Here is a 20,918-nt window from a genome sequence, read left to right as displayed (position 1 = left end):
TCAACTTTTTCATACACTTATTTCAAAACTAAACAATTCCAGAACGGTTTCTTTTGAAAATAAAAGTATGGAAGCAGTAAACCTAATAAAAAAAAAAGTGGAGGAGCGCCACTCCCGCCCACTTCCACCACTGAGTAAAGGAACCTATGGGGAGGAGTATTGTGGAAAAGAAGGGTTGAGAGTGAGAGTTTGAACTGAGAGAGAAAACAAGTAAAAAGAAGCATGTATGCTAACATGTGCAATATCATTTGCGAGATGCTAATGCAGCCATGTTATTTGGCTTTGAATACTCCGATTCAGACTACGGAAAGCAAAAGTGCAAGTCCCATACTGCAACAACATCAACAAAAAATGCAGGATACGATGAGCATTTGTCAAATAACGTAGTTTTGGCACTGCCACATAAGACGTGCCAAGGACAGTGGAGTGGGTGTATGAGACAGAAGGGAAGAGGACACGAGAGGCAGAAGTGAAGGAGAGCAAGAAAGAGAAGGAATCGGACTGTTGAGACAGAGAGAACAAAGGAATATAAGGTGTTTTTAGCACTTCAGGAAATGGGGTAGATATCCCAAATCGTGAGACACAACTGCCCATGCCAAACAAGAACTACAAGCAAGTGATCATACTATGCATTTTCTTTCATCATTGTCAAAGTCCTGAGAATATAATTTAAAATACAGAGACAATGTTTTGGGCTAGCATTTCTTTGCATTCTGGTAACTGTAGGCTTCCATTCATGATCGGGAAAAAACAGCTACACTCATGCTCCTTCGCTCAACAGGTTACTAAAACCGTGTCTAGAATAATTCATTTGCAGCAAGTCACACATTCCACAGTGTCACCTTGTAACCATTGCTGGAAGTTAGCCTCCAGTTCAGCGCCACATCAGCAAGGCATTGTGGGTATTTAAATTAGAACAAATACAAGCCTTTTGCTTCACAAAATTATCTTTCTTACAGGGTTGTACTACTTTACACATAGGTATAAACACAAGCCTGTATCACACCGCCTGCGGTAGTGGCTGTGTAGTTATGGTTAAGTTGCTCAACCCTTAGGAAGAGCACTTTTTGGGTGGCTTATAAGTCCCCACCACTCCCCTGGACGAATCCTCACCAGTCTTTACATAGAAAGTATATGGCCCCCTAAGATTAATTCTAAAAAGTTTGGTGAGGTTTCATCCAGGGGGGTCCCAAAATGTGTGGTTTTCTTCAGACGTAATGGAAAAAAAATGTTGCTCATGCCTACAGCCCAAACTGCTGGACGGATTTTCACCAAATTTGCAGCAAGAGCGCCGGCTTGGTCCTGAAAGCGTGCTTTTGTAAATTTGGTGCAAATCCATCCTGTAGTTCTTTTAAAATTGCCAAAAAGTAGGTTAATAAAGGACGATATCTAGGTCCGGTCCGCAGACTCAATTCCCTACTCGAACTGCGGACAGGCCTCTGGGCCAATCAGGGGGCGACGTGATGATAGGGGACATTGGACACGCCCGCTGATTGGATGGTGAAAAACATGAGGTGCGTCCAAACTTTTGAAACGGCCGAATGTTGGATTCGCAGACAGCAGCTGCTGTTGTCTGAGGATAGCGCGGTGGAGAAATAGTCTGGAAAACACATTTTGGGTTATTTGGGGGCCGAAAGGGGGCATGCAAAGAGTGGGGGAGTAGAATAAAGATGAAATAGGGCTGTTTTTTGGGGTGGGAAAAAGGTGTGCAGGTGCCGCGCTGTACACCATCAATTCTGTTGTCTGCAGACATCATTTCAATGACAGGAGGTTCAGGGTGAGTTGTGTTATGTACTTATAATTGTGGTGGTTGTGGCCAGTGTCCACAAAAATTATAATATGTTTATAGTAATGATAGTTGCTGTAGGAGTAGTAGAAAGTATGTGGTATTTATGATTGTAATACAATTGAGTGTAGTGCTTATGGAATACGTATTTGTTTACACTTGGTACGGTTACTTAGTTGTATACAGTAGTGAAGCTGGAATCTCCGATTCGTTTTGTGTGATAAAAAAAAAAACAGTAATTTGGTGGATTTACATATACCTTTACTTATTTTCATCCTCAAACAGTACGTGTTATAAATGCCATATCATATCATAGACATTCCATGTACTATGTTTGGTACAACATTAGTGCGTGCTACACTGTTGTTGTATTGCTTGAATAATTATTGGGGGAAAAAAATGCATACAGGATTGTTTACAAAACTACTACAATTATGCAGGTTTAAACGCGATAGTATGTTTGTTTGAAGTGTGGTGTTGTTGTTGAGGGAATGTTTAAATTAGTTAGATACCAGTTCACGTATTCTAACTAAATTAGACTTCAGAAGACATTTTGGAGTAATAAGAATTGTAATGGCGTATTTCAATTGTATTGCAATGAAGGTTATTTTTCAAGTACTTATATGCCTCTTGGCGTACTCTAACTACTATGCATCTGCTTTTATTTTCTTCAAAAAAAGTTAGTGCTGCTATAAATGCACATATATATTTTTAAACGTTCATGAAAGTGCTCCTAAAGAAATATTTCCAAACACACAGCATTGTAAGTATTTGCTACTTGATGCGAGGAGGTGCTAAATGCTGCAATGCATGGCAATTGCTAGAGTGGTTAAAAAAGAGAATATGCTTATAGAGAAGCGTATTACAGGGTAAGTAGCAGGAACCCTCAGTGTATGTATGTGTGTGTATATATATATATATATATATATATATATATATATATATATATATATATATATATTGAAGAAAATACTTTAAAAAATATAAACATACTTGTACTAGGTCTTGTTAGATGCAAATGTTGTTGAATCTGTAAGTAGAAGTTTTGGAGAGTTTTACAGTAGTTTTTGATGCAGAGATGGCTGTGATTAACAGAATATATGTACACTCAGAGTGGGTGCAATTGGTGGATGGATGTGTGACTGTTTGAAAGCAGCCAATGAGGAAGTGTTACAAACATAAAAGTAAAAAGGGTAAAAGGGCTGCCCTGTGTAAACCTCGCCACCCCCTTCAATTGGATGTTCTGATCATGCCTGGCATGAAAAGAGGACTGCAGAGATCGCAGACAGTCAGATGTCCACGGACATCGGGGAGGAAGTCAGCCAATCAGGTGTTGTGGGTGGGGAGTACAGGAGGAGAGGGTGGCAGGAGTTTTGTTTCTTGAGAGCCTTGAAGATGGCTATGACCATGTCTTTGAGGAGGCCGAGTGTATGGATTTGGGGAGATTCTTCGATCGAGTCATTGAAGGTGTATGCTGAAAATCATGGCATCGGTGAAAGTATTGGATTGCAAGAAATTGAAGTTTTGTAGCATGCCGTTTGGCGGTTGAACTTGGCAAGCTTGCCGTCATTCTGTCAGAGTATGCACATTTTAAAAGTCCAGACATTATAGTTGTGCATTGTGGAGGAAACGGTTTGCGGTATGCGACTACAATGTATTAGCAGGTTCCCCTGAAGGATTTTTTCAAAGGACTAATGGAACTGTTTCCTGCTGCAAAGATTATCTTTCTCAAATAAATCAGAGGCAAACATGGAGATGTGTACAATTTTTCAGTGTACAAATGGAAGAATTGCAGCAGCTTGTCAATAAAGCTGTATCTGCTTTTTTAATATGATGCAGGGATTTTTGGAGAATGACAATATAAGGTCTGATGGTGTGAATCTTTTTCGTGAAGATGGAGTTCATTTTACAGATGTCATGAATGTGATTTTTCTTTACAATGTCAGGAATGCATTGAAAGATTTCCTGTAAGAAATTTGGAAGGAAGATGTAGAGGGTGCAGTACAAAGGGGGTTTGTTAAAACCCCCTTACCCCCCAAAATAAAGGTTCTTTTCAGAGCCAACACTAAAGAATAAATAACTAAAATTGAGTTAAAACTCCCCTCAGCCCCTTTCATTTAAAGTTCTGTCCGTGGACACCCTGGTAGTCAGCAGACAGCACATCCCATCTCGGTCATTTGAGGATGCCTGGTATGGAAAGGGGGCTGTGAAGACCGCAGAGAGTCGTGTGTGTCCGTGGATATCGGGGGATCAGCCAATCAGTTTTCCTGGATGTGGTGTACAGGAAGAGAGGGTAACAGGAGTTTTGTTTTGGTGAGAGCACCGAAGATGGCTATGGCTATGTGTTTGAGGAGGCAGAGTGTATGCATTTTGGGGGACTCTTTGATCCATTGGCTGATGGGTCTATTCTGGCCACTGTGGGTTGGCTCAAAATCCATGAATTTGAAGTGCTATAGTATGGAGTGCGAGGAATGAAGTGGGCTGACTTACTCCCATTTTGTAACCGAAAACCCCCAGAAATGTGCCAGTTGTTACAACAAACTTGTGGGAAGAGTATCAGCAACAATCTAAAAAAAGTTTTTTGGAAATCTGTCTTTTGTTTTATTTTTCCGAAGTGTCAGAATGTAAGTGGAAAACTAGTGATATAAATGTGGTGTCTGGGTAGTGGGCCTGGCCCGCGGCAAATGCAAATATGTACCCGGATTTGCTTATTGGGGAATGTGGCATGGCTGAAGCCCACTCCCCAATGGGTTTGGAGACGGACATGGGCTGCAAGCCATGAGCATTGGCCATTGGTCACATTATTAGGGTATAGTGGACACTGAGCTAGGATGCAGGGTAGGTGCAGTGAATAATAAGGGTGGTTTGGTGGAGCTGGGGTCATGGTTCACCCTCATGCCGTAGGCAATTCAATTATGATTTGGATCCACAGCATGCACCGTTGATAGCGATTGACGTAGTATGAGTTGCAAAAAAAGTTTGTTAATGGAGGTATATAGTTTTTTCATATATATTAAAAATAGAAGATTTATAACTTCTTATTTACAGTGATGTAAAATCATGAAACATTTTCACTTATAAAAACCTATTAAAATGACAGTAAAAAACTTTGTTAAAGTGACGTTACGGTTAATATGCATCCCACCCGTGGGACACTTCCACCCCAGCAGTTAGCCAGTGATGTCCAACCTTGGCATCCCTTGGCACTTCCCTACTGGGCTCCCATGAGCCCTTTCCCATCCGTACAGCCCAATCTACTTATGCACTTCTCTCATTGCATAATGCACATGTGCATTTGTTAAGTGGCAGTTGGTGTGTGGAAGTTTAATATGCCACTACCCTCGGCTGAATCTAGCGCCGCCCCCCTCTTGGTCCACTCCCTGCCCCTCTATAAACTCAGCAAACCACCTACCCCTCCTTTCAGCTGCGCCCTTATCAACGCCCGTTCACTCCCAGCCCATGCCCTGGAAGTTCATGACCTAATCACCAGCTGCAACCTGGATCTCTTAATAATCAGCAAAACCTGGCTCCATGAAGCATCCGGCACAGCCCTTGCCCTAGCTATCACTCCTGGTTACACTATTTTAAGGCAAGACCGCCCCCTTCAGAAAGGAGGAGGCTTTGCTCTCATAGCTATAGAGACTATACCGATCAGAAAGGTGGAAGGGGAACTTGGCAACAATAGGGACTACCTTCTCCTCAAGATCAACCCCTCCCCTAACTGCACCATTGCCCTCCACATCATCTACCGACCACCAGGGCCAGTCACGGATTTCCAAGATGCCCTCATACACACCCTATCCGACAATCCAAAAAAAATCCACAAAAGCCATCCTCCCAGGAGACCTCAACCTCAGCCTTAATTACCCCAATGACTCCCAAGCAGCCCCTCTCGATAAAGCTTTATCCACCCTAGGCTTCAAACAGGCCATCACTGAGCCCACCCACATCAAATGGTGCACCCTTGACTCGGTTGCCCACCACAATTGCCCTCCCAACATCACTGCCGTCTCTCCCATTCCCTGGTCAGACCACCATACCATTCGCTTCGATCTCAACACCGCCAAAGGAACCCACAAGCAAGAGACTCCCCTCCCCCCTGCCCTTACTAGGAGCTCCCGCCAGCTCACCAAAGATAAGCTCACACTGTCCCTCTCGTGCCTGCCCTCAGATCCCCTCTCTCCAGTGACCCTGAAACTCTTGCATGTACCTTCAACACCATCATCACTCAAGCGGTAGACATCATTGCCCCCCCCCCCTCGTCCAAAGGACAGCCAAGCACAGCAAGCTCACTAATGCCTGGTTCTCCTCTGAGCTTCTTCAGCTACGCACTAAGAAAAGGGCAGTGCACGCCTCCTGGAAAACCAACCCTAGCGACTCATCCAAACAAGCATTCCAGAATATCTCCAGAGAATACAAATCAGCCATAATTAAAGCCAAAGTCAACTCATTTAACAATAGGACAGCCAACGCAAAATCAGAGACCAAAGAGATCTTTGCCATCTTCATAGAGCTGGAAACACCCACTCCCAGCCCGCCTACTCTCACCAAAGAAGAAGACTGGTGTAACAGCATTCAATCCGCCATGCTAGACAAGCTCAACACCCTTCAAAGTAAAATCCTTGCCCACCAACAGGCCCTCAGCCACCAAATATCCAACCTCCACAGTAGCACCTCATGTGACTCCCCTTCCTTCGCCTTTAAGGAAATGAATGAACTGGAAGTCATAGCCCTCCTTAAGTTCATCAAACCTTCAAATTGCAAAGGGGACGCCTGCCCTGCTCAACTCTTCAAAGAATGTGCCTCTACTCTTGCCCCTTTCCTTACTGCTTTTTTCAATGCCTCCTTCACAACAGGCCATGTCCCAACCTGCCTCAAGGAAGCATGGGTACGCCCTCTCCTAAAGAAACTTGTGCTTGACCCAACCATCCCAGGGAACTACAGACCTATCACCAAAGTCCCTTTTCTCTTAAAAATCCTCGACATAGCAGCCTATCTGCAAGTCCAAAAATACCACGAGGCTAATAACCTTCTCGGTCTCCGGCAGTCAAGCTCGACTGGCCACGGCAAAGAAACCGCACTATTAGACCTCAAAAATCAAATGGATGATTTCAGAGACTTGGGCAAACCAGCCCTCCTCCTGCTCCTTGACCTATCAGAGGCTTTTGATTTGGTGGACCACAAAACCCTCTGCCACCAACTCTCATCCGCTGTCAACTTCTCCCCTAAGGCCATAGCATGGAGCACCTCATTTCTCCAAGAAAGAATTATGAATGTTTTTTCTGACCAAGTCTGCGCCCACCCGAGCCTCATCAAATGCGGAGCCCCACAGGGCTCCTGCATATCACCCACCCTATACAACCTGTTCATGAGGCCACTGTTCAACATCCTGGACGTGCTAGGCATCACATATACTAACTATGCTGATGAAACGCAGGTCCTCATTCCCCTCACAGGCGGCTATGAGTCTGACATGGAAACCCTCAATTTCATTTACTCCACTATCCAAACATGGATAGCAGAAAACTGGCTGCGCCTGAATAGTGAAAAAACCAAATTACTGCTAATTGGATCCCATGCAACCTTAAAGAAGCTCAACAAACAGTATAGCACCTTCACAATCGACAACACTCAAATCCTTAGGAGTCTACTTAGACTCCAACCTCTCAACGATCAGACAGGTCAACGCCATAGCGTCTGCGGCGGCCTACCACTCTAAGCTGCTCAATGTAGCAAGATCTTTCCTCTCCGAGCAGAACTGCCTCACCATAGTGAGACCAATAATCGGGTCTCGGCATGATTATTGTAACAACCTCCTAGCAGGCACTTCCTCAAAAAACATCAATAAACTCCAGACTGTCCAAAATAATGCCCTCAAGGCCGCCACTGGCATCTCCAAAAGGGATCTTTTTTCAGCGGCCAGGAAACAAGTTCACTGGCTTCCCATCAAAGATCGCATCATCGTTAAAACTCACGCCCTCACGCAAAAATGTATCCACAACACTGCCCCCCTGTACCTATCACAGAGAATCACCAAACCTATCACAGATAGACCCACCAGAACCGCATACACTGGCAGAATCACTATTCCCAAGATGCTGAGGGTTCACGCAGGAGGCTCCAGCTTCCCTGTCATGGCCGCGACCCACTAGAACTCTCTACCACCCCACCTCAGAAGCATAGATTCACACCTAGCTTTCCGGAAAGCTATAAAAACTCTGCTGTTTGTATAACGGTGCCCAACCTGCTGCATAGCTTTGGCTTGTGCTGTATGCTACTATTGTGCTGCGTAACTTTAACTGTATTGTATGACACTGTAACTTGTAACCACCCTATGTAACCATCTATGTTTACACTGTAAGGCTATAGGCTCACTGTAACCCTGCGTGGTCCTTGTAACTAAGACACTTTCTTGCAACAGCGCCTCGATGCCTCTGGGCTGCTAGTGGGCTTTACAAATGAATATGTTGATAGGGTTATATGTAGAGGTTTTGAGAGCGATTGGTGGATGGGTGAATGACTGTTGGAAAGTAGGCAATGAGGGAGTGTTACAAAAATAAAAGTAAAAAGGTTAGAAGGGCTGTCCTGTGTGATGGTGTGCACGTGCCATCAGGGTCTTTTAATGATGTATGGCCTGGAAAGCGGATTGTCGATCCCGCGGATAGTCATAAAGGTCCATGGATTAGCTATTAATGTCACGGCTGTGTGATATGCTTTTACAGACCAGGCACAGTTGGGAAGTGGACCTACAGCAGCAACTGACAGATGCAGCTTAGGGTAGAGTATTAGCGTATCATAAAAAGGTTTCCAGAAATGCAAAGCTTCCGTTGATACAATTGTATGCCACCCATAGGGCGTATCTAACCCCCGAAGAAGATCGTCAAATTTAGCAAAATGGCAGAACAGGCCTGCCCAAAATGCGGAATGATTCATGCGGACCTAGTGCCCATGTTCTGGGCTTGCACAAAGATCAGACAGACAATTTTGGGAGGAGATCGCTCAAGCCTTGGCCAAGAAGGGAACAACATTAGACACTGGTTCTCCTGAAGCTTGCATGCTAGGCATTTGTGCGTGTCCGAAGCAGACGAGGCATGTTAGCAAGCAGAAAGACCAGGCATACATCCAGGCAAAACGTAGGATAGCAATGGGCTGGAAAGCACACAAGGGCCCGGAGATGTGCCTTTGGTGGAGCGACCTCCAAAAATGGACGCTAGCTGTTTGGCAAGAGGCAGCCCGTCGAGGCCAGGATGAACAAAATGTGACCTTAGATTCCTGCAAGCATATGATACAAGATTGGTTGGCATCAGCGCACAGTGCAGACCGAGGGGTCAGTGTCATGAAACCTCGGTACTGTCCCCTCTGGTCTTCTGGTATCTACGGCACCGTACCACGGCGGCCTCCCAAGCCCTCCAACATGGCGGACGCCGTATCAGACCTGCAGTCTAGCTCCTGGGACTTCCTCAATAGCTTGATAAGCGCCCCGCTGTGTGGTATGGCGCGTCTTAATGCTCCAAAGTTTCTGAGTTCTTCAGACGCTGCTATTCCGTGTGTTCCTGTTCGCTTACCTTCGGAACCACTGTCCTGCGGTTCCATCCTTCTCTCCGCCCTTCCTAGAGTGTTCAGCCTCTGCCGATTCCTTGCAGTCCTGCCGCGGTTGCCTTCGAAACACTGCTACTCCATCCTGGACTTCCAGATCCTTCAAACCGCTCTCACTCCTTTCTGGGAATCCTGTCTTCTCCCTGGATTGTTGAACTGCAGTAACTCAGAGCCACCCTGGGAATTAGTGCTTCTTGAGTTATTGCTTCACCCGGGGCTGAGCCCCCAACTGACTACTCGACAGAGTGGCGTCGGAGGAAACCCGTCCTTACCTCCACAAGACCCGCACCTCTAAGAAACGCGTGAAGCATGAACCCAAGGCCCGGTAAAATGCAAATGAGAATATGTGGCATTTAGCATGTAAGTAACTTTTAACACTAGTAGCTTTTCAGCTTTGGGATATTTATAACACCCACTTACATATCAATGTGACATTTAGGGGTGGCCTATTGGCATAATCATCAATTCACCAATTAGGTTGGGTTTCACTGTTTGTAAATTAGAACTGAGATTGGTACACATTGACATATACTAGCCAGGAAATGATCCGATACATCATAAGCACTTTTGTCTTTAGCTTTATAGCCAAGGATTCCTACTATTTGCCACAGATGCTGTGGGGTTTTAAGGTATATACTTGGGAAATATATCACACAGTGCAATATAAAAACAGTGCTTATTGTAAGTTATACTTCTGTATTCAACATATGTTAAAATCCTGATTTGCCGCAGATACTGTGGGGTCTTTTATTGTAATAAGTCACACAGTATAATATAAGTAGTGCTAATGGTAAGTTATACTTCTGTATTCAACATATGGTAATATCGCCTATGTTCAAAACACGCTATAACCCAACTGGCCTTACGCCTTAAGTACAGTTCGGTAACGACCTTTGGTAAAGGGCTACCTATAGGTACATATTTATGGAGCCCAATGTAAACCGTGATATTGATAAACAGAGTACATGCCTCCACTAGGTGGCGACCGGCAGCACCAGCAGGGTTAAATATACTCTCAAAGTAAGGAACCCCAGGGGGGCATGGACGTGATCTTTCCTTCTAAACCAGATGGCACGTATATTTGCTATATACACAGTGAAAGCACCATGGGATGCATTTTATATACACAGTGAGCATATCATGGAACGCATATATACAGCGAGTGTACCGTGTTGCAGGCACGTCCCGGCATCAGCTTTTCGAGTGATGCTGGGACGCGAGATGGCCGAGTCATGACACGCCTACGGGCGAGCCTGACTCATACGTCTCAAGCCTGCAACCATGGCAACATATAAATACAGCTGATTGAAGGACAAGTGCGCGTTCTTCACAGCTTAGACACTGAAGCAGAAGGAAGGTAAGACACAGGCTCCGTGAAAGCCGCATAGCATATTGTTACTTGATAGGTATTTCTGTACATAACAAGTGCCACACCAGTAATGGAGTTTTTAATTATCCTCCTAAGGCTAAAGACCTAAAACTGGAGCACCTTCTCCGCAAAACGTGCACGTCTACGTGGAAGTAAGTGTTGTTAACCAACAAGATTCCCATTGGTTTACCTAGACCATTTAGTAACCAGAGGTATATTACGCTTTAGGAACCTTTTGTTGAACCTGGATGGTTCTAATGGAGTTTAAACGAGTGGCGGATACTATTCAGGTATTTAGACTTACTTATACCTTATAAAACAACAAATATCAGCATTAGAAGTTATGCAAGTTAAGCTGATCTTTTCTTTTCTCTTGTTTCTTTCATTTTGATTTACACATGGACAATTGGCATTATGGTATGCAATATGTGACTACCTCACATTATGGAAATATATATGTGCAAAAAATCTTTTTTCCCTTTCTTTACTTGGATTTACATATGAACAATTGGAATTGTGGTATATGCAACAACCTCACATTATGGAAATATATATATGCAATTTGTGCAATCTATTTGTTTTTGTCATTAAATTGTCATCATCTTGAATGTTGACTGCTAGTAGAGAGTACAGCCCTGATGAAGGAGAAAATGTTCTCCGGAAATGCATTGGCAAAATTAAGGGGCTGGTTCATGGATTTTGTGCGCCGAAAAACGGGGATTTGTGCGCCATTATGCCGGCAAATCCCCGTTTAACAAATGGGGATTTGCGGGCAGAATGGCGCACAAATCCCTGTTTTTCGGCGCACAAATTCCATGAATCAGCCCCTAAAGCTCTCATGAATACATCAACCTAGTATGGTTAATTTGCTATCTTCCTAATTACAGAAAAAACAGCAATAAAGAACAGTGCAAATGAATTGCTAATTGAGAATATACCTATTTAGTTTGGACTTAAAACTCACTGTGTATGCTATACACAAATATATACATTTTTGTATTAACTACCAATAACCTCAAGTAGAGGTACGAGAGAGAGAGCGACCGTCTAGTAGGGTGTTACATACCCTGCTTTCCGCAGTAGAATAAACCAATAAAACCATTTTTTCTAAAAGTCCTTATTGTAAGCTAGAGAAAAGGTATTTGGGACAGAAAATTGTTTCTGTTCTTTACCATTTTTCTCTAGTATATAAGTGTCCATTATTTCCATTAGCGTAATACAAAATGCTAATGGAAAGGTTGGAGAATCTTATTGAGTCTAACTACTTTCCTGAGAAATGTTAAGTAGATTAAGTCTGTAAGATTATTTTATTTTGTTCTATTTTTAACTGTGAAAGGTGGTTATTTATTTATTACATTTGTTACACGCCCAGACCCTGGGGTATCACAGCATGGTTACAGACATCTTGGTGATTGATCATACAATTTAAGAAGAAAAAGAAGAGACATGCAGGGATAATATTTACATTCATCGGATCAAGCAAGAGAGCAAAATAATTACAGGTTAAGTATAGGTAGGCTGCATTAGTGCATGGTCATTAAGGACACTAGTATTGGTTGAAAAACCACGTTTTCAGTAGGAACCTTTTTGTGGAGGTTTTTTTTATTTTTTGGTTTTGTAGGATATGCCAGGAAGCAAGGTGCGGGACTGAAGGGGAATTAACCACACAAGGAGGGGAAGGTGCATAGGGCAAGATGTTGGCTGTGTGTTAAATGTAAGGTAGTGGTCAGTGTTTCTCATGCTAGAATATCGATCTCCTTAGATGATAACTCCACGCAAACACTATCCTCCCATATCACTATGCTACTCTATTCTCTACACGATCACTCACACAGTGCAGCTACACACCTCGATCAATTCGGCCTAGCTGCTCACATACGAACATTACTTGATGAACACCTGATCCCTCTAATAAAACACAGCTATATCCCACGACAAACCGGCCTAGCTGCACACAAGCGTCCTACAGGCCTAACGCAGCCAGAACCCAGTCTTGGTGTTCACCCACAACACTGCACACATTCGACAGATATCAATACACCACACCTAATGCTAGCATGCAGCTTCCACCAGGCAATTACATCAGCTGCACACAACTGGTACACCCAAGCACACAAGACTCCCAACTCTCTCAACTAACCTGGGCTACGGTCCCCAAGGGCGTTCAACCTACCAGCGCTTTGTGGTCATACCAATGATATATAGAGCGCTATATAAATGTCAAATAACATAACACAACATGCTCCTTGATTACAGCGTCGTAAACACTTCAGAACTGCACCCCCCTGCAGAGGGGTGTGTTGCAGTATATACAGAGCACTGTTGTCTTGAAAAGATATGGATCAACTGCCTCTTTTATGGCTTGCAAGGTAGCTGGTGGGATCTTCTGCCCAAAAGGAGTGGCCTGTGTGGTGGCAGTAGCAGTTGAGGAAGATAGCCTACTTCCTGAGAAAGGAACAGCCTTTCTAAGAACATCTCGGTGGTTAGATTTGGTGTGGTGTCCCATGGAGGTGGTCCTGTAGGAGTACTGCCCAGGTTGTTCACGACTGTTGCACTCAGTGCATATAAGCTTTGTAGCCTTATCCTTCGGTACATCCCCAACATTGGTAAAAAAAAACTGCCACACCCATTCTCGCTGGGTGCTGGAGGTAAGCATTTCCTCTATCATCTTCCTGGTCCTCTTGATTGTTTTGTGCATGATTGTGCTTTTTCCGTTGTGGAGGCCCTCTAGGTGGTGGTGGTGGCTCCTGCAGAGAAGGGATGACCATGGCTGAAGCCATTTTTGAAGTTCCATAGCAGTTGTGCCAATATTGTTCAAGAATGGGCTTTCTCCTGGATTGCAGATGAAAATCAGTAAGAATAGGTCTAGAAGCTGTACAAGGGCACGTTTTCAACTTGAAACTTCCTAGATCAGCTGAAAATGCAGTTTGAACTGTTCTCGAAGCACGGACCTGTTCTTGAAGCACGAACGCATTTGGGAACACGTCATCAAATCACTTGACACTGTCTGGAAAGTCAGTGGTGACAACAGACGTACGCGTACAGGAAACAGTGCTAAAAAGTTGCCAGAAGTGTTACAAATGTTTACTGGAGATGGGGAATGGCACAGTTTTTACCTGACACGTTCTAGATTGGCTGAAAATGCTGATGTATTGGGGGCAAGTATAATATTAGTTAATTGTAGCACATTACAGTGCACTGGTAAAAACCTATGAAATTCAGTGAAAAAAAAACGTTGTTAAAGGGACGCTATGGTTACAAGTAAAACCGAAAACCCCTGTGGTCGCGCAAGTGGTTGCTTAACTTACCCTAACTGGCAAATTTCTGCTGGTTTTTGGTTTTACTTGTAACCATAATGTCCCTTTAACAAAGTGTTTTCACTGACTTTCATAGGTTTTTATTAGTGCAATTTAACAATAACGTCCCTTTAACAAAGGTGTGTGTGACACACACACACAGACACACACACACACACATACACAAAACGTTCTTTTCTGTCTGTGTGATGCCCTAAATAAAATTCAGGAATTTCGTTTTGCATCGTAACAGCAGTTTGGATGTTATCAGTCTTTTTTGTACTTTACACTTTTCCAACTGTACAATTTAGATGCCATGACTCCACATTATAGCCACTAGTCCGTCATTTCTACAATAAGTGGGATACCACAGTACGTTTTTCCATGCCCAGCGCTGAAGTGGGATGAAATGAAGCAAGTAGAGAGAAACGAATAAACTGAGAAGGGGGTGGGAGGAGAGAGAGATGAGATTTGCAAACAAGCAAGATATAAAGAAAACGCAGAGGCAAACGAAGTCAGAAGTGAGGAAGAGCACAGGGGTTTATAAAGGGTACTAGGTAGCAAACGTGAACAACATCGCGTGGAAGAATTGTCATTTTAAGTTCCTAAAACCTATCTTTATTGGTTTATTGGTTTTGGCGTATGTGGTGGCGTAAAGCGCCACCCTGTGGTCGTAACCAATACTACAGGTAATAGGGAATAAAAACGGGCGCCCGGAAACAGAATGTCAGGTTGACATGGCAACCGGCAATGCTTCTAGGAGGAAATTGGCGAAATACTGCTACTTTTCCGCGTTCCTGCACCGTATCAACCAATGAGGCTTCCTAGTTTTTTACAGGGGCCATTCGGAATGTACATTTTTCAATAGTTGCTGAAATAGGAGTGTGTTAACTGTATGTGGTCGGTGCTTAATGGTGTTTTTTTTAATCAACCCTCACTATCCACGCTGGAATACACGTGGCCCGAGCAACACTGGAATTAACAGTGAGTCACCCCATCTGGAGTTCACTTACCGGCTTTCAGCTCTGTTATGGTCGCCATAGCTGCAAGGAGGCTACTCGTTTCTTTCAGAGGAAGGATCCTAACAACGCGTCTTGTCACGTGACATTACTTTTGTGGAATGAGCGTGCAACGTGAAATCTCAATCCACCACGTTACGTTACATCATGTATCCGCCCACTATCACTTAGAGTTGTAGGCAGTTGGTTACTTCTTAGTCGCCTCTTTTCTGTTACAAGTGGTTACATCTGTACTCCAAGCTCTTACTTGAATGTCAGTGGAGTGTGTGTTTACAATACTACGGTGTAGGCATCATGGGTGCCGAATTTTTGATTTTCAGTAGAAGGCAGATTTTATTGTATTTTGCATTTACGGAATCCTTAGCCCTAATTCTGCAACAGTTAGCACGTTTTGCATCAACAAGTTGTAAACCCCTTCACATCGTTGGTAATTTAAAACATGGGATTCTGGTGTAAGGTGTCAAAATGAGCATTGCATAATGCTGTGTTTCATTTAGGAGACTTGTACAAAAAAGCATTGTGAATGTAAAAAAACAGCTAATTAAAATTACCACTTTTACAGACAATGTTTCCTTGCAAATGTGTTTTCCCGTACAGGTGCGGCTGTCTCATAAATTCACCCATAATGCTGTACATGTTCAAAAGGCACGATCATTTTAAATCAAGAAATGCTTGTTATTGGGATGGGTAGGCCTGGCACCCCACTGCCTGCATGCATATGACATCACGATAGGAGCCAGTGAATTTCTGTGTGCCTCTTTTATTAAGCTCATGACATGGTGTATCAGGTGGACAAATAAGTCAAGGCTACCCCTCCCTTAAACACAAAGGTAGTACTAGTGGTCCACAGGGGGCTAGGGTAAGTTTACCTCAGCCATTTGTGAGCAAGCTGACAAATTAGAATGCTGTTAGAATAAAGTTTGTTTTCACAGCATTCTAATTTGTCAGCTTGCTCACAAATGGCTGAGGTAAACTTACCCTAGCCCCCTGTGGGCTACTAGTACTACCTGTGTGTTTAAGGGAGGGGTAGCCTTGGCTCATTTGTCTTTTTTGCTAAATTGATACAACCCTCAAGAGTCAGGCTCCCCGTCAACAAAAAAGAGGATACCTACCCATTCATTTCAAATATAAATATGTTGTACCAGGTGACACCAAACATGTGACACAACATGAGCCCTGGGTGGGGCCGCAGATCATAACATCCCATGCCAAGTGTAAATTAAAACAAATACCATGCAACATTAGATATTATTTATTTATTTCAATATTTCTTGAGTGCCACACACCCAAAGACCTCAGAGCGCTGAGGCCTATAGCACCACACAATTACATAATGCATTGTTTCCTTGATCACATGCAATTATACACACATTCGCGTCAGGCAGTTGTTCATAGGGTGACAAAGGACAAGGAAGAGGAGACTGAGAGTAATGAACCCTACACCTTTTTTTACCACTCTGGTACTGGGAAGAAGAAGATGCTTGCAAAGTATGGCAAAAGTCAGGCATGTCCCCTTAATCATAGTCTGGGAAACCTGAGTAAGGGTCCACACCTGCAACCTGTTAAATGTGGCTGCAGGTATATAAGATGGGGGTCAGAGAACAGCAGAAGAGTAACAAGGAGGCATGCATGGGGGAGACCAGCAGAGGACCCTTTCCATGTGGAGGTAGCCGTGGTGGGACCAGAGCAGGAGCCAGGACGCTGGCAGATACCCCAGGGAACTTTTGGGGCCCAATACAAGTGGGCTGTGCCGTTGCCACAGGTGTGGGAGCCTCCAGAACAACGAGCCAGCAGCAGGAGTTGCGGGCTAACCAGGGAGTGAGGGGATGCCGCCCGCGTCCGGAGAGAAAACTCTTTCATTGCCGGCGTACAGAAGAAAAGGCCCGCAAGGTGAGCAGGGCTCGCAACAGATGACCCGCCGGCCTCGCAAGCAGAGAGGAAGTTACGGAGGCCATTGGAAGGAGACACAGAGAGCCGGTGTTAGAGAAAGCACTATGGCACCAGGCCGCTCCTAACAGACCATAAACAATAACAGTCTTTGAAAGTTAATCCAACAAATTATATTGAATACAGAACTGAAAAGAAATATGAAACTAAGCTTAAGGAATACATCTTAAATACCGAACGGAACAGAACTGTGAAATTAAGCATAACGAATGCATCTTAAATGCCAAACTGAAGAAAATGATTAAATTGAACATAACTGATGCATATTGAAAACCGAACTGAATGAAACTTTGAAGTTAGACATATTAAATACTGAATGCAATACAACTTTATGAGCAAAGCAAATATGCAGGGACAGCCAAAGTGTCAATGAAAAAGCAAACTACTGTAAAGGGGCACAAGTATAAAAAAGCCCAATTGAAAGGTGGGATATGAACAAGACCCACACAAAGTGAACTTTTATGAGTGAATGCAGTGTAGCAAGGCCAAAGACCGTCAAGAGATCTGTGACACGTGATGGCAGGATCAAAAGGTTAGCAAGGAGAAGCCAGAGAAGTGTAAAATTGCACATAAAGCCAAGATATCACACTCAAGACCCAATCCTACCTGTTCGTCCAGCGGTGGTTTCTTCTTTCTGGGTTTCTCCGATTTCCGGACTGTCCTTGACTTGAACAGGTACGGTCGGTGATCCTCAATATCAAGCATGAAGCATAGTAGGAGACGGAGGAAGAGTTCAGAATACCAGGAAACACGGCATGACAACATCCAGGAGTAAGGCACGGAACCAGGAAGGGAGAAGCTGCTCACAGGCTACATGCGGTCGTGGGCGTGGAGCAAGGTAAGGAACCAGGAAGGAAGAGAGGGCGGTCTGGAATGCGAGAACCGCACAAAGTCCAGGGATGAAGGGGAAAGGGTTCAAGGAATCAGCGATACAAGGAAGAATCACTAGGCACACTAGCTGCAGACTCGTACCGGAGCGTTGAGATGCAGAGCGCCGCGGGGGCGTGCCCTTATTGTAAGATCCATTGTTCCGGCGTAAACGCTGGAGTGTAAAATGATCATTGCGGCGGCCATGTTGAAAGGAACACTGCCCCTGTGGTATGATGCATCATGGACCATGACGTCCAGAAGGGGCACAAGTGGCGATTCATGACAGCATGCCCTCTTCTAAATCCCGATCCACCAGGCTTGCCTGGATGAGTCAGGTGGGATTTCCGCACAAGACGAGGGGCATTCATGTTGGAGACAGGTTCCCATGTTCGTTCACTGGGAGGATAACCCTTCCATTCCACTAGGTACTGTAGGCGACCCCTTCTATATATGGAATCACAGATCCTGGAAACCTCAAATTCTATCTGATCATTGACTAGCACAGGATTGGGTCGATGAGTTGACTTAATGGAAGAAAGATGAGGTTTGAGCAGCGAAGTGTGAAAGACAGGATGAATCCTCGTCCAGGAGTCCGGTAAGTGGACTCGATAAGCCACTTGATTGATGACCTCTTTGATAGAAAACAGCCCATAGAATTTGGGGGCCAGCTTGTTTGGATGAAGATGTCGAGGTAGTAGTTTTGATGGCAACCAGACCTTGTCCCCGATTCCATAGACAGGGGCCGGTCTCCGTCTTGCATCAGCATGTCTTTTGACATCCTCCGTGGCCTTTTTAAAATGCTCTTTGGCATCCCTGTGCGTGGTGACCAATCTTTCAAACCAGGAATCGACCGATGGGACCGGGGTGGTATGAGGAAGGGTCGTTGACTGCAGAAGAATGGGCTTGTTTCAATGGCCGAGTGATCAGAATTTTTGTAGGCAAATTCTGCCACTGGAATTAAGATTGACCAGTCATCCTGGACTTTGGCTGAAAAACAGCGCATATATTGTTCCAAGGTCTGGTTTACTCGTTCTGTGATCCCATTGGTCTCAGGGTGGTATCCTGAAGACAAGGCACGTTGGATGCCCAGCATATGACATAGGTGTTTCCAGAACTGTGAGATATATTGCGGACCACGGTCTGAAATAATCTTAGAGGGGAGACTATGTAATCTGAAGATGTGTTTCAGGAATATCCCTGCCATTTCCTGGTCTTGTACAATGGAGTAAAATGAGCAATGTGAGTGAACAGGTCGATGGTGACCATTATGGTGGTATATCCTTTGGAAGGGGGCAGCTCAACGATAAAACTTAGTGGCAATTATCTCCCAAGAACGATCTGATAACCTGGGTTGAAGGAGAAGGCCAGGAGGTTTCCTATTGTCTGACCTGTTCTGACAACAGGGTGGGCAGGCCTGAACATACGCCTTTACATCCTTTTTCATGTTTGGCCACCAGAACTATCTCTGAATATGGTGACGGGTGGAGTTAATGCCTCGATGCACAGAATATAAGGTGTCATGACAAAGATGAATGATCTTGGTTCTCAAGTTGTCTGTGGGCACAGCCAGCTTGTTGTCTTTAAAGAGATAACCATTCTTTGTGACTAGAGACCATTGGTTCTTCCCAATGTAATCCATCCACAATTCAGAAGATGGGGTTGCAGCTTGGAATCTTTCCAGCAAGGAGTCAGCTTGGGCCACAAACACTGTGTCAGGAAACATCTTAGGAAAGTCACAGGCATCCACTGGCTCGTAATCCGGGCGTCTAGACAAGGCATCAGTTATTACTTTGTGGGTTCCTGGAACGTGATGAATGCGAAACTGATACTGTGCAAAGAAATAAGCCCAACGAGCTTGGCGACTGTTCCTACATTCCAGAGATTGTAGAATCTGTAGATTTCTATGATCGGTTCGCACCTGGACAGGAAATTTGGCACCCAAAAGTAAATGGCGCCAATCTGTAAGGGCTTGCCGGATGGCGAGCAAGTCTTTCTCCAACACCGAATAGTGGGTTTCGCTGGGAGTTAATGTTCGAGACAGGTAGGCAATGGGGTGTTCCAATTTGTCCTCTAACTCCTGTTTTAGGATGGCCCCAATTGCATAATCCGAGGCATCAGTTTCTACCAGGAAGGGTCTGTCGATATCCGGTTGGGCCAGGACGGTACCCTGAGTAAATCTTCGTTTTAACTCCTGGAATGCCGTTTCTTGAGCTTCAGACGAGAGGAAGGGAGTGTTCTTTTTCAGCAATGCGACTATTGGTTGTACCACTTCCGAGAATGTGGGAATTAATTTCCGGTAAAAATTGGCGAGTCCCAAGAAGGATTGGATCTGTTTTACAGTGGTAGGAGCTGGCCACGACAGGATAGACTGTACCTTGGAGGGATGCATTTCGATTCCTTTTGCACTCAGAACAAATCCGAGATACTGGACTGTTTGGGTGTGGAATGTGCATTTCTCAGGTTTGACCAGGGGGTTATTCTCACGCAAACGTTGTAATACCATTGTCATATGTTTCTGATGTAGTTGAAGATCTTTGGAATAGATTAAGATGTCATCCAGGTACACTATGACGAAGAGAAACAACATATCTGAAAAGACTCTACCCATGAATCGTTGAAAGACCGCAGGAGCGTTAGCAAGACCAAATGGCATTACCAGGTATTCAAAATGCCCAAAGGGAGTCCGGAATGCGGTTTTCCATTTGTCTCCTTCCCTTATCCGGATGAGATGGTACGCGCCTCTTAGGTCAAGTTTGGTAAAGATTACAGCTTCCCTGACTGCTTCCAATATGTCGGAAATGAGTGGTAGTGGATAGCGATCCTTGAGGGTGCACTGATTGAGTCCCCGATAATCCAGACAGGCTCGGAGTTCCTTGGTGTCTTTCTTGGGCACAAAAAATAAAGAGGCACCAGCTGGAGATTTGGAAGGTCGTTTCGTCCCATTGGCAAGATTGGTGTACAGATAATCCCACAATGCCCTTTTTTCCGGCTCGGAAAAGATAAACATTCTCCCAAATGGAATCACTGCAGAGTCT

The 20,918-nt window shown here is 44.4% G+C and overlaps 1 protein-coding gene across 1 annotated transcript in view; it reads right to left on the bottom strand.

The window, feature by feature from the left end:
* Positions 1 to 15,186, bottom strand: part of CEP20 (centrosomal protein 20) — a 295,453-nt gene extending 280,267 nt beyond the window's left edge. Inside the window, exon 1 of the mRNA XM_069647116.1 lies at positions 15,061 to 15,186. Coding sequence (XP_069503217.1) covers positions 15,061 to 15,088 — 28 coding nt within the window. The 5' untranslated portion in view covers positions 15,089 to 15,186. The remainder of the gene's footprint in view (positions 1 to 15,060) is intronic.
* Positions 15,187 to 20,918: the final 5,732 nt, after the last annotated feature.

Source organism: Ambystoma mexicanum, chromosome 2q (genome assembly GCF_040938575.1).
Source record: "Ambystoma mexicanum isolate Mex_15411 chromosome 2q, UKY_AmexF1_1, whole genome shotgun sequence".
In the NCBI taxonomy this organism is placed as follows: Eukaryota; Metazoa; Chordata; class Amphibia; order Caudata; family Ambystomatidae; genus Ambystoma; species Ambystoma mexicanum.
This window is presented reverse-complemented; position numbering and strand designations above follow the sequence as displayed.